This window comes from Canis lupus, chromosome 3 (genome assembly GCF_003254725.2).
Source record: "Canis lupus dingo isolate Sandy chromosome 3, ASM325472v2, whole genome shotgun sequence".
Lineage (NCBI taxonomy): Eukaryota > Metazoa > Chordata > Mammalia > Carnivora > Canidae > Canis > Canis lupus.
Genome location: NC_064245.1, coordinates 62,114,695 through 62,138,069, shown reverse-complemented (window position 1 = coordinate 62,138,069; position 23,375 = coordinate 62,114,695). Strand labels below are relative to the sequence as shown.

General features: G+C 41.1%; 1 protein-coding gene across 4 annotated transcripts in view; it reads right to left on the bottom strand.

The window, feature by feature from the left end:
- POLN (DNA polymerase nu) overlaps positions 1 to 23,375 on the bottom strand; it is a 155,659-nt gene that overhangs the window by 51,637 nt on the left and 80,647 nt on the right. For all 4 annotated transcript variants that reach the window (XM_049108583.1, XM_049108582.1, XM_049108581.1 and 1 more), the window contains 3 exons: positions 9,878 to 9,935; positions 8,625 to 8,702; positions 7,606 to 7,720 (listed from right to left, as the gene is read on the bottom strand). In XM_049108583.1, the coding sequence (XP_048964540.1) occupies positions 7,606 to 7,720; positions 8,625 to 8,702; positions 9,878 to 9,935 (251 nt within the window). The remainder of the gene's footprint in view (positions 1 to 7,605; positions 7,721 to 8,624; positions 8,703 to 9,877; positions 9,936 to 23,375) is intronic.

The following is a 23,375-nucleotide window of genomic DNA, read 5'->3' as shown; positions in this document are numbered from 1 at the left end:
TTCTATATTCAAATGCATAAGACTCCAATTTTCTGGAATTTCTATTCTCTTTCATGCCTACTTGTACACTGGCCAATTCTTTCCTGAGTTGGTTTCTTACAGTACTTTGTCACATACAGATAAGACCAACCAGAGCATTTTCTAGTGTTCTGCTGATCCACTCTGCCTAAAGCCACAGCTCTTTAGGGTATTATTTGCCTCACAAATTATCACAAAAGACAATTTCACCAAATGTTATACCATTTACCAAATGCCATCCTCCAGCCTTCAACAGATGTCTCCTCATTACTACCACCCCTCCGTGAAGCCAGTGCTACATGTTTTAGGATTCGTTATACAACCTCTCACTTCTGGCACCAAGTCCTAGAGATACTATGATAGGCCAAGTGATGCTGCCATAATAAATTGCTCCAAAATCTTACTGCCTACACCAAGAATAGTTAATCTTTCATCTTCACTACATTTTGCTACAACTATAATGCAGGACAATGGAGAGGCCTATCAATGTTGCAATTGCCTATCAATTGCAATGTGCAATTTCTTAAAACTTCGGCTTAGAAGTGACACATGTTACTTTTGCTTATATTTTGTTGGCCAGAGCAAGTCATAGGCCCAAGTCTGACATCTGCTGGGTAGAGAAGCACCATTGTCCCCTAGAGAGGGGAAGCAGCCCACAACTCTACCACGCTTGCCTTATGAGAGAATATCTCAGAAAAGCACCCCCAGAAAGTCTTAAACAGGAGAAAAATTAATATATTCTGCAGTGAAAAATTATTAGGTTTCACTCTGAAAATGTTGAATTGAATGCACAGCCAATAAGGAAAGGTTTTTACCTGCATTTTGTAAGACTGTTAGGAAACCATCTAACTGGGCAAATAGGTAACAATTACGTTATAGAGAGATGCCTGGTAGCCTGTCTTGGACTCACAGTGCAGAATGGGTGTCTTCCATGTGCACTTGAAAATGCTTAAGCTGGCAGCAGCGGCTCTAAGATCTGTCCTACCTCTGATGTGACTCCATGGGCTGGTCCCAGTTCCCAGGGTCTCAAGCTTTCATTGATCAAGTCACAGCTTTACAGAGGATTTCTAAGACTCATTCCAAGTCTCCATTTTTTATATGTAATCTATGTATCCTTAAAGGCTTTTGAAGGAAATTGTTGGTCTTTGAAAACATTACTAAGGATTCCAGAATATAATATCAACTTGCCCATTTGCTTTTTGGGTTTCAAACACTAAGATATTTGCATGAAACAAACATTTTTAAGAGTATACTTGATCTTGTGGCTTTTTTACCATGTGTTATTTTAGTCCTCTGTTTGGAACATAAAAATCATTTCCACAGCAACTAATTATAGTCTAAGTCACAAGTGTGGGGAATTAGAGGCAACCATCATGCAAATATTAAAAGCTTCTTATCTTTGAAGTTCTCTCAAAAACTAATACAAGCTAATAAGATGCAGAGGAGACATACACAGTGTCCAATGTAGGCATGAATTTCTCAAGTTAGCTTTATGGGTTATCAGCTTACCATGAATCTGAAGAGAACTACTCTGATACTTCATACCTTTTTCAAAAATCAGTTGAGCATATTTGCGTGGGTCTATTTCTGGCTTCTCTTCTCTGTTCCATTCCTGTCTGCCAACACCCCCTCTCTTGATTACTACATATTGTATCTTAGTATCAGGTAGTGATTCCTCCCACTTTCTTCTTTGTCAAGATTTGTTTTAGCCATTCCAGGGCCTGTGCCTTTTCACAAAAATTGAAATTAAGCTTATTGATGTCTCCAAAAACACTTTTTTGGGTTTTTATAGGACTTGGATTAAGTCTGTGGATAAATCTAAGGAGACTGGACACATTTACTATGTTGGGTCTTCCATTCCATACCCATAGTGTGTCTGCACTAGGGCCTCTTGGACCACTTTCACTGGCACTGTGTAATCTTACACATGCCGATCCTGTACATACTTTGTTAACTGAGTACTTAAGTCATTTCATTATCTTTGGATACTCTGCATATGGCTCCATTATCTTTGGAGTGATTTTATTTTTTGAAAGATGTATTGATGTATTTATATATTCATGAGAGACATAGGGAGAGAGGCAGAGACACAGGGAGAAGCAGGCTCCCTGCAGGAGCCGGATGTGGGACTCAATCCTGGAACTCCAGGATCACGCTCTGAGTCGAAGGCAGACACTCAACTGCTGAGCCACTCAGGAGTCCCTTTGGAGTGATTTTAAATGGTCTTGTGTTTTTAATTTTGATTTTCTGCATGTTGTCCATTTATAGAAATGAAATTGGATTTTGTATGTTGATATTGTGTCTTGTGACCTTGCTGAACTTACTAGTTCTAGAAGTTTAAGAATATTCTTTTCTAGTATGTTGTTTGGGACTTCTATATAGACAATCATGTTATCTGCAAACAGAGACAGTTTTACTTCTTCCTCTCCAATCTGCATCCCATTTACGTCTTTTTCTTGCCTTATTTAGTGGCGAGGGCTTCAACATTCAGTACTAACAAGCTGTTCCTGATCTAGAGGGAAAGCCATCAGCCTTTCACCATAAATGTGCTATTAGCTGCAGGGTTGTTTTTGAAGATGCTCTTTATCAAGTTGAGGGAATCCCTCTTTCTTTCTAATTTCCTGAGAAGTTTTATCATGAATAGATGTTGGATTTTGTCAAATGCTTTGTTTGGGTCAACAGATATAGTCACATTATTTTTATTATTTAGCTTAGTCACATGTGGATTACATTAATTGATTTTCAAATATTTAACCAGTCTTGCATGCCTGGAATAAATCCCACTTGGATGTGGTGAATAATTATTTTTAGACATTGTTGGTTGGATTCAGCTTGCTGATTTTTTTTTTTTTTTGCTTGCTGATATTTTGTTGAGGATTTTGGCACCTAAGTTTGTGATTGATATTGGTCTATAGTGGGTCTATATTTTGTTCGTTTGCTTATTTAGTTTTTACTCTCTTTGGTTTAAGCATCAGGTAATAATGGCTTCACAGAATGAACTGGGAAGTGTTCCCTTCTTTTCTATTTTCTGGAAGAAAATATACAACTGGGTGTGAATTCTTTAAATGTCTGGTAAAATACTCCAGGGAAACTATCTGGGTCTGGGGATTGATGTTTCAGAAAGTTAGAAATTACAAATTCAATTTCTTTAATGATTACAGGACTATTCAGATTGCTTAGTTCATCTTAGCTGTGGTTTGATAGTTTATGGTTTTCAAGAAACTGGTCCATTTCTCCTAAATTGTTGGATTTTTGAGCACAAAGTTATGTTTATTATTATTAAAGTCCTTTTGATGCCTGTGGGATCTGTATTAATATCCTCTATTCCATTCCTGATATTGATGATTGGTATCTTATTTTTATTTTTGTCAGTTTATCAATTTTATTGTTTTTTAAAGAATCAGCTTTTGTTTCATTCATCTCTTTTGTTTCCCTAGTTTCAATTTTATTTATTTCTGTTCTTATCTTTATTATTTCCTTCCTTGTCCTTGCTTTCCATACCTGTGGAAGGAGGGCAGGGGTGTAACAATCTATGACCTGCTTAAGAAACTCTATGTTATATCTTCACCAGAAGGAGAGTGAAACATGAGAAAGGACATCTGGGAAGAAGCTGGGTGAGAGCATTCATGTTCCAGGCACAGAGGAGGGAAAAGAGGCAAGAATAAAGCACGAATGGCAAGCACACAAATTGGTGCTGAGAATCATCAGTCATCAGAAAATGTAAGTCAGAACCCCAGGGAGACACTAGCTCACACCCACCAGGATGGCTGGAACCAAACGGACAGATAATAAAAAGGACTTGGGAGAATGTGGATAAATTGGAAAGCCATGCCATGTTTGTAAAATGGCATTGCTATTTTATTCCTCAAAAAATTAAATATAGTTGCTACTGAATTGTACATTTAAAAATGGTTAAGATGGCAAATTTTATGTTATTGTATCTTACCACATGAAAAAGAAGTTAAATACAGAATTATTCTATGTCTCAGAAATTCTGTTAGGTATCCATTAGAAATGAAAACACATATCCACACAAAACCTTGTATGCGAATATTCACAGCAGGATTATTCTTCATAGCCAGGTGGAAACTACCCAAATGCCCATCAACTGTGAATGGGTAAATAAATGGAAGATTATTTGCTTATTTAAACCAAAATATATAAAATACATGATCCCATACAGTGGAATATTATTCAGCCATAAAAAAGGAATGAAGTATTGATATTTGCTACCGCAAGAATGAATCTTAAAAATATTATGTTCAGTGAAAAAGCTGGTGAAAGAGGCCACATATTGTTTGATTCCATTAATGTGAAAAATCTAGAACAGAAGAATATAGAAAGTCAGAAAGTAGACTAGTGATTTCCATGGGGTGGGTGTGTGACAGGATGGGATGGAGTTTCTCTCTGGAGACATGGAAACGTTTTTGAATTAGGCGGTGGTGATGGTTGCAAAATCTAGTGAATGTACTAAAAACTGCTGAATTGTACACTTAAAGGGGTGAATTTTATGGTACATAAGTGATATGTCAATTTAAAAAAGAGCCAATGGAGAGAACTAAGGAGAAGGGCATCTCCCTGGAGCAGCGGGCTGGGAGAGAGCACGGGACATGGAGGCCCCCAAGGTCAGTTGCAGACCCGTCAGAGCCTCTGAGAAGAGGACTGTGGGTGGGCAGTGCCTGAGCAGGCTCGTGCTGGCTATGGACCTGAGAGCCAATGGCACCCTGAAGAAAGGTAGCCAGTGTCTTAGATGGCAGGAGTTTCCAGCTTCAGATCAGAAGAAGAAAAGCCTAAGGAGGTAAAGTGAAAGTTAATTCAAAAAAGCAATAATGATCCAGCAGCGAGAAAGAACAAGAAGTATAGACTTCTTTTGTACCTAAATGGTAACTAAGGGCTCCATTGGGGTTGAAAATATGATTTCCCTGAAGGCAACCCTAGACAGTTGTTGTTTTCAGTAGAGGAAAAGGTGAAGTCAACAAGGAGAATTTAACGATGCTAGAATAAAAATGGAAAATAAAAGAAATTCACATGAGGACTGTCATGTAAAGTTGTACTGGTTGTGCACTGCACAACGCTAGGAGGTGCCATTCACACCGATGTGTTAATGTATGGCACTGCCTAGAGTTGTGCAATATAGTCCTGATCTCAGCAATGGAGGATGCCTCCTCCTCTTTTGAGACACGAACCTTTGAAAACTGGGAGGAGGACATACAATGACATTGAGGCAGAGAGGGAGTTCAGGGGCTCATGTTTGAGGCCCTCTTCTTTGTCATTCAAGTTAAAGGTGAAGTTCTCATTCAAGATTAAGAGAGAAGAGTAGACATTTGTGGAAAGTCTAAAAACATTCAGGGTAGCTGATGAGTAGAGGTTGTCAGGGTTCCTCTCAGGTCAGATAACCCAAATTTATGGTAGACTCACTCATGCACCATTTTATGGCTTCCTGCAGCACCTTGGGGTGGGCAATAGGCAAGCAGAGAGTGGGATCACCCAGAGTTAGAAACATGCAACCAGGAAGGGGAGAAGTGACAGGAGCAGTAAGGCCTACTCCGGGCAGCTGATGGAGATCGTTGGGGAGGCGGGGGTCTGTTATACCTCCATTTACCTCGTGGTCATCCAGCAGGCCATGACTGCTCACCAAGGCATGCAGGAGGTGTGGAAGGGGAGTTTGGGCTGCATCCCAGGTGGAACTCACAGGAAGGCTACACACACAGGGGAGGGTGAGGCTGGCTGGAGGCGGGAGGGGGCCTTGAGATTGCAGTTGGGAGGGAGCGGCTGGCAGGAAAGGAACCTAGGCCATGGCTCTGCAAGGTCTCAGCATGAGATGGGTCCTTCCCAGCAGGGTGGCCAGTGTTGGGAGGAGGGCTGGGTCCCTAGGTCAGCACCTAGGACAAGGAGGGGGCACGAGGAGGCCTCCAGCCCAAGGCTGGACAGCAAGCTCCTGGGAGCTGGCGATGGCCCTGCCCTGTGCTCTACATGCTGCCCCGCTGGCCAAATGCTCTGCTTGTCTGCGGATTTTGTTATTTCCCCTGTGGATGCCATCATAACCCTCATTCCCACAACCACCCTTCAAAATCCAGCTCAGTGTACATCAATTTCCTTCCTCCTTTGTCACCTTGACAAGAATACTTCTTCCTGATTTTTTTTTTTTTTTGATTCAAGTAAATCTTGTGGTCAGGGTCTGATTTCTGGAGAGGAGATGCTTTCTGGCCAACAGAACTGTTTGGCTCCCATGCCATTCCCTCATTTCTTCGACAGATGCGCGCTGAGACTCCATCTCTCATGGGGCACCACAGGGGACAGACCCAGTTGGCTCTGCCCTCCACAAGCTGACATTCCAGCAGGGCAGGCAGGATAGAGACAATGGAGAGATACGTGCTGGTGATGGGGAGGGCAAGTCCTCGAGGGAAGCTGAGGCGTCACACAATGAGTAAATCACAGGGACGCTCCAGGAAGGAAAGGCCTGAGTGAGGTGTGTACCCAGAGCACCTGGTGGCCCTGTGGGGCCAATGTGGAGAGGGGCCTGCAGCACCAGGGCCAGATGAGGGGACATGGCCCTGCCCTCGCAGGGCTCCTTCCTCAGAGGGAAGTGTAGCAGCTGGAGAACACAGAGGGCCAGCCTTCATAGAGCGGTGCCTCCAGGCTGACTCCGGAGGGTGACTGGATGTCAAAATAAGTTGGGATGGGTGAGGAGGCCCAAAGGAGGTGCAGCCTGGGGAAAGGCAGGAGCTGGGAGGGAAGATGGTATTTATAGTTGTGAAGGAGGGGACACAGCAGGTGCAGTGGCCTTCCTGGCAGGTCACCCACCAGGTGCCTCTTCTTCCTCTTGGCAGAATCCTGATTTAGTTCCAGGCAGTGGTGCACCTGGCCCTGGTGGATGTTGTGACTGTGTCTATTTGTTCCAGAGAGTGGCCGTTGCCAGCCTTTCTTGTAGCTGCACAACCTTGCCCTGGAAAGGCAGTGTAAGAGCTGTCAGCAGCAGGGCCCTGGGCGGGACTCCTGCCCTCTGACTAGTCAGGGCAGTGTGAAGGGAGAGTCCACTCCTCCCCTCTCTAGCCTACTTTGCGCAAGAGGCAGCAGGTGACCCGTAGCCAGGATAAAGAAAAGCTGACAGCCTAAGAACACTAATGCACAGGGACAGGTGTTTGAGAACACTGCCACACTGGCTAACAAAACCTGAGGCTGTCTGCCTTCCGAGTCCTCTCTGAGTGCAGTCACGTCAGGGACTGTCCCTTGCAGCCTCAAGTGCTTCTGGCCCGACAGGGTGGGGTGTGGAGAGGAAGCGCCTGTGCCCAGCACTGCTGCACACACTCGCATGGAGGCAGCATGGACTCCCATCTTGGATTCTTCCAATATCTCCATTACATTCTCTAGCAATGGGTTTCGTTTTGGGTGGTGAAGAGCCATAGTTTCTTTCACAATTAGGGAAATCTTGGCATTCTAATTACTCACTCCTCTTTTCAAAAGGTTAACTATTAGAGAAAAACATAGGTTCCTTCTTATGAAAACAGCCTTAGAATAACTTCAGGCTTTTAAAATCATGTCAGCATTCTTGCAGATCTGATAATATCATGAGCTCATGTATCTTACCACTGTGAAGTCAATGTAGAAAATACATCATCTCTTCCAGATTCTCGGAATAACTTCAAAAGTTCCGGATCCCCAGACAAATGTGCAAGAATGCGCAATTCAATCTGTGAAAAGTCTGTAAGATGGAGTCCACATTAATTGTGAATCTACCAACAGTGTTCCTGGTCATTGCCATCCACGCTGCAGTCCACCCTCAACCTCCCACCCCCACTGCAGCATCAAGAGCAACATCCCCCACCCATCTGCCAGGGTCCTTTAGCCTCAGGGCCACTGGCCATCCCTGTGTCTGTAAGTCTCAGAGACTCGTCCTGCCTTCTATGAGACCAGCAATGCCTCTGGGGTGGGCTACCTGCACTCATCTGTTCATTCTGTACATCACAAGTTTAGAGAAGCCTACTGTGTACTGTGTGCCAGGCTGTGTGCTTGGGATTTGACAGTGAACAAAACAGACCAGCCTCTCTTCATGGAGCCCATGTTCTAGGAGCAGAAAACAATGTGCATGAGTTATCTGGTATGTCAGGAGATGAGAAGTGAAGTGGAAAAGACAGATCAAGAAAGGAGGTTCAGGAGGGAGTAGGTGGTCAGCATACACCCACGTGTACACCATACACAGAGAAGGTGAGGGAGGGAATGAGATAATATCTAGCAAAGAGGTTTCACGCAGGCGTGGGGTGGGACTGGCCCCGCTGGAGGCCAGCATGTCTGCAGGGAAAGAGCAGGGCAAAGCACCAAGCATGAGTGTGATGAGGACAGAGAGGAGATAGGAGGGTAGAGTAGGTGGGACCATGTGGGGGCATCTGAGATCTAGAGAAGGCGAGGGACCCTCCAAGCAAATCTGCTTTTATGTACTGTGCACAAGAAATCTTTCCTTTGTGTAAATATTTGCCTTAGGATGTTAGAGAATGAATTCTGTAAGTACCTTTGAATTCTTCAACTTCCAAGTATTTGAACCATATGAGACATGTGAAGTGAGCCCCAGTGACACAGAGATGTGTGTCTCTGGCATAGTGTGCCCATACCTGCTGCCAGGAAGGTGTGGCTCTCGGGTGCAACAAACATGCTCCTTGGGGAAATGGTGAGCATCGTGCCTTCTGTACCTGAATTGTTATTTCAAAAATACTTGGTGAATATGGTCATGCACTGATTCACAGCCATTCCTCACACAGTTTATTTTAATATTATTCCAAAGTCAAGAGTCTAGATTTCTGACTTTTCTGAATATTTTTAATACAGTTTATTTATTTTTATTTTTTTAAAGATTTTATTTATTTATTCATGAGAGAGAAAGAGAGACAGACAGACAGACAGACAGACACATGCAGGGAGCCTGACATGGGATTTGATCCTGGGTCTCCAGGATCAGGCCCTGGGCCGAAGGTGGCACTAAACCGCCGAGCCACCCAGGCTGCCCATTTTTAATACAATTTAAAAGCAACACGGTACTGCTGAGAGTAAAGTAGATTTTCTGTTGTTAAAATTTTACATTCTGTCTAGAATTCCTGGTGAGGAAAATCTCAAATACTGACCCTTGAACATACACCGGTAAGAATGTTCTGGAAGCTCCCTGAGCCTCACTGCCTAGAAGACAGGCTTTGGGGAAGCGCAGTTTCTATGATGCACAGGGTATGTTTAGAAGGGCAGTAGAAGACAAGGTGCTTGTTGTGGTCACCTCCATGTGGGGTCCTGCCTAAGGGTGACTATGTATTTATTTGAAAGGACCCCTGGTCATGCTTCACTGTCTTGTGGTGACCCAGCAGAAGCAGTGGTTCCCAAAGCAGAGGGGCCGGAGCACTTCACCAGGGGTGCAGGAGTTACAGGGATGGGCCATAGAACTTACTTTGCTCAGATATGACCTTTTTGTTTTTTAGAAGTGTAACTGTCCACATACAGTGGAATAGCTCAGAAGAAAGAACAGTGTTAATATGCTTTTATAAACATTTCCAGTAGCTTTCAGACTTTAATAGAAGCCAATTCTATTGTATGTTTGTTTTTTTTTCTCTATTGGGAAGTTGGTGGGGGAGAGATGGTGGGAGGGGAGCTACTTTCCTCATATAATTATCATCTATTTTAACTTTTGAAATGCTAAAAGGGAGGTGCCATATCAGTTTAGCTGTGTTTTATTATTCAACGTGTATTTAAATCCTGGTCATGCAAATACAGAGAACTTCAGGAAGGCAAAGAAGTTAGTTATACAGAAAAGCAATTATAAACACTTGTAAGTTTGAAGAAAATGTTACCCAAGACTTCAGCAAAATAGAGAAAAATGGATTACCTTTAAAATTTTGCGGTTTAGTAATCTTAATTGGGTGCTTAGAGATACCTTGGATATTCTGTTAATAATAAGAGGAGAATAGCTTTAGCTGGAGTATCTACTCGTAAATTAATCTGTATCATTTAATATTATTATTTTTAAAAATTATTTTTTAAAGTAAACTCTACACCCAACCTGGGTCTTGAACTCATGGCCCCGAGATCAAGAACTGCATGCTCTATCAACTGAGCCAGCCAGATACCCCCAGATCTTTACCATTTAAGGGCATTTAAAATGTGTCACGTTAATTAAACCTTAACAAAACAGCTAATGCCAATATATTATATACAAGCATGTTACTACACAATATAAGTATCTAATACTGAAACATAATTTTGGCAAGTACACCACTAAGTACAGTCAGCAAATATGAGAACAATTCTTCTTGACTCCAGCCTGTGTGGCCCTTGTAATTATATACAGTAATGTTGCTAGCAGCAGCCCAATACAAACTTATTAACTTAAAAATTTCTGTATAACATGCTAAATGTAGATTTCTGTAAAATTTGTATATTGTAGCTACCCCTTAAACATATTTTAAGATGAAAATTCTGGTCTCTCCACCCTGACCATCGCCTCCCCTGGTGCGCTTGGCACGTGCAGCCACCCTCTGGCTGGTGGCCAGTGTGTCCACTTCCCCTGGAAAGCCTATGACAGCTCACTAAGCACCTTTACACCCTTACAACTTGGACTGAACAGCCGTTGGCTTCCCTCCTGTTACTGCCATTCAAATTAGGAGAACTTCCGCAGCAACATCCTTTGTACTTGGCAGTACCTTCCACAAAGACATCCTGCTTTACCTGGTAATGGGAGTCTTTGGGCACTCGTTGGTCTCAACCCCCTGACTGGATCCAGTGAGGCTGCTGGATGTCCAGACCCTGTGATTTGGGCCCAGCAACCCCATGTAAGGCAGACACTGTCACCTCATGTTTTAAGGTGAGGACATCGAGATCCGAGGTATGAAGCTTGTGGCCCTTACATTTTCTCTACAATATAATCATGTGATAGCTTAAAACAATACCAAATATTCATGCGATAAGCTCAGTAACAGGACAGAGAGGACAGAACACGAGAGCCAGTGAACTTAGAGACAGCAGAAATTATCCTGTGTAGAGGAGAGAAGAAAAATTTGGGGGCAACATAAACAGAGGCTCAGGGACCTGTGGGATAATATCAGAAGCACAATATGATTGTTATTTCAGTCCCTGAGAGAAAAAAGAGACTAGTGTAGAAAAGAATACTTAAAGAAATAATGGCTAAAAATTTCCCAGATTTAGTGAAAGACATTTTTCAGCTTAAATGAGATGAATTAAAAGAAAATCAGGCCCAGAAACATCACAAACTGCTGAAAACCAAAGACTGAGAACAATCTTGAAAGTAGTGTGAGTGAAATGACACAGGACATGTACAGGAGCAGCCACGTGGCTGGCCATGGACTTGTAGTCAGGAGCCATGTGCTCAGACCACAGTGGTGCTGAACGAGGGCTCTGTCAACTCAGAGCCTGCTCGTCAGAAGATCGTGTCCTCCAGGAATGATAGCAAACTGAAAAAGGGTAAGGTTAGGTGCAGGGTGGGTAGGATTTGGATTAGGGGTAGGGCTAGCAGTTGTTTTAGAGGTAGGAGTCGAGGTAATGGTAGGAGTAAGGAACTCTGTAGAAGTAAGTGTAATGGTAGGGGTAGGGGTCAGATTAGCTTTATGGTAGGTGTCAGTGTATAAGTATGTTTAGGGGTATGGTCAGGGTAGTAGTAGGTGTTGGGGGAGGGTTCATTGTGGTATAGAGGTAGGGTTAGGAGTAGGTTTAAGGTTATGTGTAGCTGTAGGTGTAGGTGTAGGGGCAGGGGCAGAGTTAAGCTTAGGGCTAGTTGTACAGGTAGTGGCAAAGGTAGGAGTAGATTTAGCTTTAGGGGTCCGTGTACAAGTATAGTGCGCCTAGGCATAGTGTGAGTGTTGGAGTAGGGGTCTGTGTAGGGATAGGACTAGAGGAGCAGATAGTTAAAAGTATGTTCTCTGACACAATGAAGGTAAACTAAGAATCAGTAACAGAAAGATATCAAGAAAATTCACAAATTTTAGGACATTAGCCAACATAATTCTCAATTAGCCAAGAGTCAAAGTAGATGTCTTAAGGGAACTTAGAAAATATGTTGAACAGAATGCAAAAGGAAATACACAGTATCAAAATCTATGGCATAAAGCTAAAGCAGTACTTATAGGGAAATTTATAGCATTAAATGTTTATATTGGAGAAAAAGAAAGGTCTCAAATAAAAAATTTAAGCTTCTATACTGAGGAAATAGAAAAAAAAAAGAGCAAATTAACTCCAATGCAAGTAATAGAAAAATAATGAAGATCTGAAATTAATGAAATTTAAAACAGAAAAGCAATACAGCTGACCCTTAGACAATATGGGTTTGAACTACACAAGTCTACTTATACAGGGATTGTTTTGAAAAATACTTAACTGTACTGCAGATGTATTTTCTTTCCTTATGATTTTCTTTTTTTTTTTTTTTTTAAATATTTTATTTATTTATGACAGATACAGAGAGAGAGAGAGAGAGAGGCAGAGACACAGGCAGAGGGAGAAGCAGGCTCCATGCACCGGGAGCCCGATGTGGGATTCGATCCCGGGTCTCCAGGATCACGCCCTGGGCCAAAGGCAGGCGCCAAACCGCTGCGCCACCCAGGGATCCCTCCTTATGATTTTCTTAATAACATTTCCTTTTCTCTAGCTTTTGACTGTAAACTAGAATTATTTTAAAAATACAGCATATAATACATTGACATGCAAAATACCTGTTAATCAATTGTTTATGTTATTAGTAAGGCTTCTAGTCCACAGTAGGCTACCAGTAGTTAAGTTTTTAAGGAGTCAAAGTCATATGTGAGTTTTCTACTGTGCAAATCAGTGCTCCAATCCTTTTTTTTTTTAAAGATTATTTATTTATTTATTCATAGAGACAGAGAGAGAGAGAGAGAGAAGCAGAGACACAGGCAGAGGGAGAAGCAGGCACCATGCAGAGAGCCCGACATGGGACTCTATCCAGGGTCTCCAGGATCATGCCCTAGGCTGCAGACGGTGCTAAACCGCTGCGCCACCGGGGCTGCCCCAGTGCTCCAATCCTTACGTTGTTCAAGGGTCAACTATATAGATAAATCAGTGAAGCCCAAGCCTTGTAAAAGACCAATAAAATTGATAAACCGCTAGCTAAACTGTTTTTAAAAAAGCCAAAAATAATCAATTTTAGGAATGAAAGGCAGATATTATCACAGATCACATGAAGGACACTAAAGAAATTCTATGAGCAAAATGTGTCCATAAATTCAACAAGATGAAGGAGGCCAGTTCCTTAAGAGATACAAACTACCAAAATTCACTCAAGAAAAACCAAAATCCAGATAACCCACACCTATTACAAAAACTGACTCTAGTTAAAAACTTTTCTGCAAATAAAATTATAGATCCAGATAGTTTCAATGGTGAATTCTACCACATAATTAAGGAATAAATAATATTGATTCTACATGATCTCTACTAGAAAATAAAACAGAAGGGAATACTTTTTAACTTATTTTATGAGGCAATATCCTAATAGCAAAACCAGACAAAGACTTTTCAAGAAAAAACTATAGACCAGTATCTCTCATGGATATAGGCAGAAATAATCCTAAACAAAATGTGAGCAAATCAATCCAGCAACAAGACAATCCGTCATGACCAAGATTTTTGGGGGTTAATACCACAAATCCCAGCCTTGGCTGATTCAACATTTAAAAATCTATTAATGTCATTCCCTATAGAAATGCATTGAAGAAAAAAATAAAAAAAATCATATGATCTTAATAGATGCAGAAAAAGCATTTGACAAAATTAAATATCCATCCATGATAAAAAGTACTCTTAGAAATTAGGAATAGAAAGGAATTCTCTAACATGACAAAGAGAATCTGTGACAAAACCTAAAATGAACACTGCCCTTGATGGTGAAAGACTCAATGTTTTCCTTTGGAGAGCAGGAGTAGGACAAGGATGTTTCCTCCTAGCACTCTATTCAACACAATAAAGGAAGTCTGAGCCAGAATGATAAGGCAAGAAAAAGAAATAAAAAGCACACAGTACAAAAAAAGAAATAAAATGGCCATTATTCATGGAAGACATGATTATCTATGTAGAATAACCCATGGAAACAAAAAAGCTTTCTGGGACTAATAAATGAGCTGACCAAGGTACTAGAATATAAAGTCAACCTACAAAAATCAATTGTGTATCTATATATTCCCAGTGAACAACTGGGCATTGAAATTAAACAATGCCATTTATAACAGCAGCCTCAAAATACCAAAGTATAAATCTGTGTGCAGAAAATTACAAAATTCTGATAAAAGGATTCAAAGCCCTAAATAAATAGAAAGATACACTATGTTCTTGGATTAGAATACTCAAATGCTGATGACCTCCGAATTGATTAATGAATTCAGCACAATCCCAATCGAAATCCCAGCAGGATATTTCATAGCTATCAACAAGCTAATTCTATAATTATGGATCATAGGTCTAAAGGTAAAACGTAAAACTCTAAAGCTTTTAGAAGAAAACTTGAGGGGCACCTAGATGCCTCAGTCAGTTAAAATGTCTGCCTTCGGCTCAGGTCATGGTCTCAGGGTTCTAGGATAGAGCCCCACTCTGGGCTCCCTGTCTCCCTGCTGTACTCTCTCTGCCAAATAAATAAAATATTTAAAATAATTAAGAAAAAATCCTTGTAATCTTGGATTACACAGAGAGTTCTTAGATATGCACCAAAAGCATGATCTATAAAAGAAAACACTTGAAGAATTTGGCTCCATGAAACTTTTAAAAACCTTGGTTTGAGAAGGATGCCGTTAAGGGAATGAAAAGCAAGCCTTATACTAGAATAATTTTTTTTCGTATCACACTGAATTCAAAATATATAAAGAACTCTTAACAAAACTCAGCAATGAGGGACGCCTGGGTGGCTCAGCAGTTGAGCGTCTGCCTTTGGATTGGGGCGTGATCCCGGAGTCCTGGGATCGAGTCCCACGTCGGGCTTCCTGCATGGAGCCTCCTTCTTTCTCTGCCTAGGTCTACCTCTCTTTCTCTCTGTGTCTCTCATGAATAAATAAATAAATAAATAAAATCTTAAAAAAACAACAACTCCGCAATGAGAGGTACTTCCAGAATGGCAGAGTGAGGAGCCTGCCAACTCATTCTACGAGATAAGTATTACCCTGATACTGGAGCCAGATATCATATACTACACTCTTCATAAATAAAGATACAAAGCCCTCAACCAAATATTAGCAAACTGATCTAAGAACATCCAAAAAGGATTATATATCATGACCAAGTAGGATTTATCTTAGGAATGTAAGATTTGTTTAAAATCCAAAAATAATTAATGTAATACATCAGATTAGTAGAATAAAGGACAAAAAAACACATCATCATTATGATAAAACATTAAGAGCATTTGCTAAAATCCAACACTCATTTATATGAACATATATCAACTAGGAAAAAAAAGAATTTTCTCAACCTAACAAAGAGCATTCATAAAATTTACTCACTTTGAGTAATTTCACTGTCATAGCTGTATAAAATAGGATGTGTTCTTTACCCAATGGAATGCCAAATCAGAACCAGGTCAGACTGTAATTAATGCACCCAGCTAAGTGCTCCTGGTTGTCAGGGCCACCCAGAAAAAACATGTACAATTCCTAATATCGTTTCTCTCAGGTCTCATAAAACATCAGCTTTAATGAAAGTCACTTTACCTAGAGAGAAAGAAACAAGTTTCCTATTTGTCCTGAGAAGTCAATAATGTTAAGTTTAAACAGATATGAAAGAAGCCTTTATTTTTAAAAAATTTTTTATATATTTGTTCATGAGACAGAGAGGCAGAGACATACACAGTGGGAGAAGCAGGCTCCCCATGGGGAGTCCAATGTGGGACTCGATCCCAGGGCACCGAGATCATGACCTGAGCCAAAGGCAGATGCTCAACCACTGAGCCACCCAGGCATCCCTGAAAGAAGCCTTTTAATAATTAAATGTCAATTTTTTTGTTTTACAATATAAAAAATAACAGGATAATAAACTTCACTAAATACCTAACTTATGAATGGCATGCTTTATTAAATATGTTCGTCCACAGAACGCAATCCTGAGAAGGATGTTGGCCCATGCCAACAAGGATAATGGATAATGCCTTTCCCATTGCTCTGTTGCACTGTGTACCAGCCAGGTCTGTGTCTGCTCATAAACATGGGTTCACATTCACAAATGTATATAGGAAATGCTTCAGAGCTTCTGTACTGGCCTCTGTGATGAAAACAGCAATTGGACAGTCCTGTCCCTAAAGCCTCATGCACAAATGAATGCTCACACATTTGTCTGTCAGGGTGAGCCATGAATGTATATGCATGTGAGTTATCAAAGACCAAGGGTGAAATAAAGTGACTATGGGGGTGTGTGACAGCTAACAAGAGCCTGAAACATCTGGGAAGGAGTCAGATCCCATTTGGTAACCATCTGAATGTGGTGAAGCCTAGTGGAAGCACTCAACACACCAGGGATGTAGGTGGAAGCATGGTTGTGACATGCCCATGGTGGCATCCAAGTCAGACATGACTAGCAAATGGATGCTGTCAAAGACCAAAACTAGATTTTAATACAAGGAGGAGTGTGCCTTTCTGAAGAAGAAAAAAATGGCAAACCACTTGCAGATACCATGTTGTCAGGTGGGGTTAGACTCCCCATCAATCTCTTCATGAGAGGGGCTGGCACCCACAATGACAAGAAATAATAAATCTGAGTGTCTGTGGTGTGAAAGCAATATCATCAGCATACTTGGCTTGTTAGGATCAATCATTATTATCTGACATCAGCTAGTTCCCTCATATTGACCACTCAGTGAAATAAGATTTTTTGAAGTATAATTAACATACAATATATTGGTTTCATGTGTGCAACATAGTGATTCAACAATTCCTTTTATTACCCAGTGTAGTCCCCATGTATTAGATGTTATTATGATATTAATGACTATATTCCCTGTGCTATACTTTTCATCTACATCACTTTTTTATAACTGGAAGTTTGTACTCTCAATCCCTTTGATTGATTTCGTGCATCCTGCCACTCACCTTCCCTCTGGCAGCCACCAGTTTGTTCCCTCTCTTTAAGAGTCTGCTTTTTCTTTTTTGGCAGGTTTGTTTCTTTGTTTTGTTTTTTAGATTCCACCTATAAGTGAAATCACATGGTATTTGCCTTTGTCTGACTTACTTAATTTAGCTTAATATCCTCAAGGTCCACCCACGTTGTTGCAAATGGTAAGATCTCATTCTTTTTTATGGATGAGTAATACTCCACTATATATATATATATATATATATATATATATATATATATATATATATATACACACACACCATATCTTCTCTATCCATTCATCAGGTGATGGATACCAGGGTTGCTTCCATATCATGGTATTATAAATCATGCTAAAATCAACAAAGAGGTGCATGTGTCTTTCCAAATTAGCGTTTTTCTTTGGGTAAATATCCAGCAGTAAAATTATCGGATCATATGGTATTCCTAATTTTTTGAGGAACCTCCATGCTATATTCCACAGCATCAATTTACATTCCCACCAATAGTGCACGAGGGTTCCTCTTTTTCAGTATCCTCTTCAACACCTGATTCTTGGCTTTTTGATTTTAGCTATTTTAACAGGTGTGAGGTGGTATCTCATTGTAGTTTTGATTTGCATTTCCTTGATGATGAGGGATGCTGAGCATCTTTTTACGTATCTGTTGGTCATCTGTGTGTCTTTGGAAAAATTTCTATTCAGGTCTCCATTTTTAATTGGATTTTTTTTTTTTTTGGTGTTGAATTGTGTAAGTTCCTTATATTTTAGATATTATCCCTTTATTGGATATATTACTTCCACTTCCCATTCACTAGATTTTTTTTATTTTGTTGAGGGTTTCTTTGTTGTGCAAAAACTTTTTATTTTGGCTGGGTCTCAATAGTTTATTTTTGCCTCTGCTTCCCTTGTCGGAGGAGACATATCTAGAAAAATGTTGCAACAGTGGATATCAAAGAGATTACTGCCTAAGTTTTCTTTTAGGATTTTTATATTTTCAGGTCTCATGTTTAAGTCTTTAATCCATTTTTACGTATTTATTTTGTGATCCAGTTTCATTCTTTTGCATGTATTTGTCCAGTTTTCCCAGCACCATTTATTGAAGATACTCTCTTCCCCATTGGATATTCTTGCCTCCTTTGTCATAGATTAACCAACCATATAAGCATGGGTTTATTTTTGGGCTCTCTATCCTATTACACTGATCCATGTGTCTATTTCTGTGCCAGTACCATACTGTCCTGATCACTATAGCTTTGTAATATATCTTGAGATCTGCAATTGAGATACCTCCAGCTTTGTTCCTCTTTCCAAGATTGCTTTGGCTGTTTGGGGTCTTTAGTGGTTCCATACAATTTTGGTATTATTTGTTCTAGTTCTGTGGAAAATGTTGATATTTTGATAGCAATTGCACTGAATCTATAGAATGCTTTGTGTAGTATGGGCATTTTAACAATATTAATTCATCAATCCATGAACATAGTATATCTTTCCATTTATTTGTATCTTCTCTAACTTCTTTCATCAATGTTATATTGTTTTCAGAGGATAGGTCTTTCATTTCCCTGATTGTTTATTCCTAGGTGTTTCTTTTTTGGGGGGTGGGGAGTGCAATTGCAAATGAGATTGTTTTTTTAAATTTCTCTTTCTGCTACTTGGTTTTTTAGTATATAGAAATGCAATAGATTTCTATATTTAAATTTGTATCCTGCAACTTCACTGAATTTAGTTATCAGTTCAAATAGGTTTTTGTTGGAGTCTTTAGGGTTTTCTATATAAAGTATCATGTCATTTGCAATAATGAACGTTTTACTTATTCCTTACCAATTTGGATCCCTTTCATTTCTTTTTATTTTTTAAAAAAATTTTATTTATTTATTTGAGAGAAAGAGAGAGAGGGAGAGAGAACACAAGTGGAGGGGAGGGGCAGAAGGTGAGGGAGAAGCAGGATCTCTGCTGAGCAGGGAGCCCTATGCAGGGCTTGATCCCAGGACCCTGAGATCATGACCTGAGCTAAAGGCAGATGCCTAACTGACTGAGCCACACAGGTGCCCCTTTTATTTCTTTTCTTGTCTGATTGTTGCAGCTAGGACTTCCAGTACTATGTTGAATAAAAATGCAGTGAAAATTTCAATCTCCTTGGTCTCCCTAATATGTAGTAGTCTGGACTAGGCCCATCAGCCTTTTGAGAACTCTAGAGCAGAATGCAGAGTGAGCACATAGCAACATGACCATACAACAGAAGGACTACATTAAGTTTCCCAATCTATGGAAAGTAAAAGTAAAGTGGGACTCCATTCTCCTGTAGGTTATAAATTTTTCTGCTTTAATGTACACATCACAAGGAGTATGAGAACCACTTCTAAGTCCCTTGTATAAATAAACACAGCCAGATTCTCTGGGACACTGAGACCCACTACAGGAAATGCCCTGTGCTTTGTTCTTGATTCTCTTTTCTCAGCTTCCATAGACTGCTTTGGGCCCCATGATGGCTGCAGAGAAAAAGTACTAGTAATAAAAACTGGGCACACTCGTAGCATTTGTTTTCATGATGAACTTCGGTGTGCTTAAAAAAAACAAGACAACTGATCTAGAAAAATTCAACGTTAACAGCTTTTATTTCACAGTCAGTAAAAGGCTAGGTGCAGAGGTGACATTTTAAGTCTCTAATTTGGCATTTGTTAAAATGTCAGTAGTTGTAAGTGAAAATGCCAAGTGAGCAACAGTTTTAACTACATGGGAAGGCAGTGCACCCAGGAGGTCCATTGTCCTATGGCCCTCCTACTTCTACTGTGGGCCTAGAGATGGTCACCATCAGTCCTCTACAGTGTGGCCAAAGTATCTAAACTGCAGATACAATACCAAGGAGGCAGCAGAAATAGAGCAACAATGATAGCAGACCTGTCTCTAGTGTATGTAGAACCTCTGGAATGAGGCCAAATGGCAGTGATAATCACAATGAGGGTTGCAGCTAGTTTTCCTTTGTCCTGATCTCCACGTGGCAGCAGCAGCAGCAGCTTCCAAGCAGCACATGAGGTGCCTCTGATGGGCTGTCAGGAGCAAACGAACAAACTGCGCTCCAGCAGGACACAGCCTCCTGAGGACAAGGTGATGCTTGTGTTGTCTCCTCTGTCCTCAGCACCTATGACCCTTCCTAGCACCCAGTGGCAATCAACAAATATTAGTTGAAGGAATAAAATGAAAAAGAAATAATCTTCACAATAACCTGGCAAAGGCGGCATTACTTTTACTATTTCATGGAGGAAAATTGAGGTTTCCAGCTAGAGTCATACTGTTAGCAATTGAGCTGGGATTTGAAGGTCTGCCCCAAAACAGTGCTCAGCAGCCTCTGGTGTTCTGTCAAACAGTGTCAGATGTTTCCTGAAATTATTTTTCTTAAGAATATGAGGGAAAACACAACAAATAAAAACCAGGGCAGCAAAAACATAGAAAGGGCAATTAGCAAAGAACAGGGTAAGGGCCACATAGCCATACCCAAGAGAGTACTTAGCACTGGGCTAGCACTCCTGCAATTTACCTGATCTGTAGCCCCAAGACCAGCATGGGCCCCAGCCCTGTGTGGAGCTGGGGGCTGGGTGAGGGGCTCAGATGGCCTTGGCGTGCACTGAGATGCACCTCCCCTACAACCACATGGCCCAGGTGGCCCATTCCTTCACCTTAGAGTGTTTGTTTGGTCATCACATCTTCTGTCAGTGCCTCTCTGCCTCCCCTCATGAGCCTCATCTTCCCCTGTGCTTCTGATCCTTGCCCCTGCAACCCCATATTTACACAGCATTTTATCATCTTTCATATCAGGACTTAGTATGTCTACTGTCTGCTCATGCCCGCCAGCCCCCAGACTCCACAAGGATAGAAGTTGTGATGCTTTTAGCATAAGCATCATGAATAGCCTGGCACTTAGATGCTCAATAAACATCTGTTGAATGAATAAATGAATAAATGAGTGGGCAGCAGGAAGAAATGGGCTGGAGAGGGAGTCAGGGGTCAGAACACTAGGAGCCCTGGACATGAGGTAAGGAGTGGAAAATGTGACCAGCCTGTGAGGCTCTCTGCTGCTGGGCAGAAGAGTGGAAGAGCAGGGAAGGATAGCTGAAGTGGGTGGGATGAGAAGTATAGTGAAGGGCAATGCTCAGGAGGCACACTCAACAGGACCTGATGATGGGCTAGAAAAGCAGGGCTCCCACCTGAGTGACCAGGGGAATGGAGGCAGATTTGGCATAAAAGGATGAAATCACTGTGGATTTTTTTTAAAGATTTATTTATTTACTTTAGAGAGAGAGAGAGAGAGAGAGAGAGAGAGCAGAGGGGGTGGGCAGAGGGAGAAGGTGAGAGAAACTCAAGCAGACTCCCTGCTGAGCACAGAGCCTGATGAGAGACTTAATCTCACCACCTAAGATCATAACCTGAGCTGAAACCAAGAGTTGAACACTCAACCAACTGAGCCAACCTGGCACCCTCCCACCCACCCCCCCTTTTTTGAGAGGCCTGAAGGAAAGCTGAATGGAGAGAGAAATTTGAGTGTTATGAGCACATAAGTGGGAGCAGAGGCTGCAGCTGCTGGGGAAGGAGAACCGTGTACAATGGGCTCAGAGGAGGGAGGAAAAGCATCCAGGCCACAGGGAGAAAGGAAGGGGAATAAGCCCTCAGGGTGCCCGACCCAAGAGAGAGGAGAGGGAGTTAGACATGGGAGGACCACATGGAGCCAGAGGAAGGGCAAAGTAAATCAAGCAGCATGGACAGAGTGGAGATGCCTAGCAGAGCAAACAGGGTGCCAGAGATCAGGGCTGAGGGCCTATCCCAGGGCAGCGTGACTCCAGAGAGCAGGTGCCTCTCTCTGCCCACTGTCTGACCCTCATGGCCCATTTAGCTGTGGGTCATGATTCCTTAGGAGGTCTCCAAGTGCTTTAAAGGACAAAACTGAATAGGATAAAAAATACTGGTGTTCATTGCACACAGTGGTGCCCACTCTTAGTAAACTAATCACAGATGTTCCAAAAAAAGGAGGTGAATGGAAAGTACCAGAATACTCCCTTCCCACTGTGAAGTGATCCACGGAGAATGAGGGACTGTTCCTTTTATTCTAAATAGAAATTAGAAAATATTTAATTCCTAAAATAACAAAGTATAAAGATAAAAAATCTCATTTGGGTTTCAAATAGTGGTGCAGAGTTAGCAATAATTACACAACTTATGAAAATCTTGATAATAAATAGTTTGATAGTTAAATGATATCATGTGGGAGATATTCAGCAGGTAAGCAGAAAAATCACATGCCAACAATGTAACTGAGTAGAATTATTTCAAATTAGCTACTTTAATATTTATATAGGTAATGATGAAATAGGGCTTAATTGTATCTGGAAAATAAGACTCTTCACTGGGCAGTGCCACCTGAACCCAAAGGCAAAGTTCCTAAGAATCTTTACCAAGTAACTACCTAAGAATGGATGGCACACTAGAACAGAACAGACTATTTCCTGTTAGAAGAAAAAGATAAGTAATAAATAGCCCTTACTTGTTTTTTTAGTGTATTCAGAAGAATATTGGTTAAAATAAACTTATCTCATTCAGTGGGTTTAAAATTTGTAATTCTTATTTCTGCAGATAGCTAGAAAAAAAAAAAACAATCCTGTCATGTGCGGAGATACTGGCTATTTGGGCCCCGAGTATTCTTATCCTTCTTCCTCAGAAAATGACACTTAGGGACGCCTGGGTGGCTCGGTCAGTTAAGCATCTGCCTTCAGTTCAGGTCCTGATCTCAGGGTCTTGGGATTGAGCCCTGCATCAGCGGTCCCTGTTCTGTGGGGAGTCTGCTTCTCCCTCTCCCTGCTGGTCTCTCTCTTGCTCTCACTCTTTCTCAAATAAATAAATAAATAAATAAATAACCTTAAAAAAAAAAGAAAGAAAGAAAGAAGGAAAGAAAGAAAGAAAGAAAGAAAGAAAGAAAGAAAGAAAGAAAGAAAGAAAGAAAGAAAATGACACTCAGATTTTCATTAAGGGCCCTCACCTTTAAGCCAACCAGCAGAGGCCATCTTGTGGCCAGAGTGACTAGTTTAAAGATGGCTTGGGCTATCCCAGAGAGATGCAAGGAGATGCTTGCTGTGGGCATCTGTGAAAGATGCTTCCTCCTCCTTTCATGGAAGCTACATAGAGAGATGTGTTCATCCCCACAAGGGAGAAACTAAGCAGGTATTGCCAAGACCTGCTGGGATGCTGAGGAAAAGAAGTTGGGAAATGGGGGACAGAAGCTGGACCTGCTTGTATAACTTAG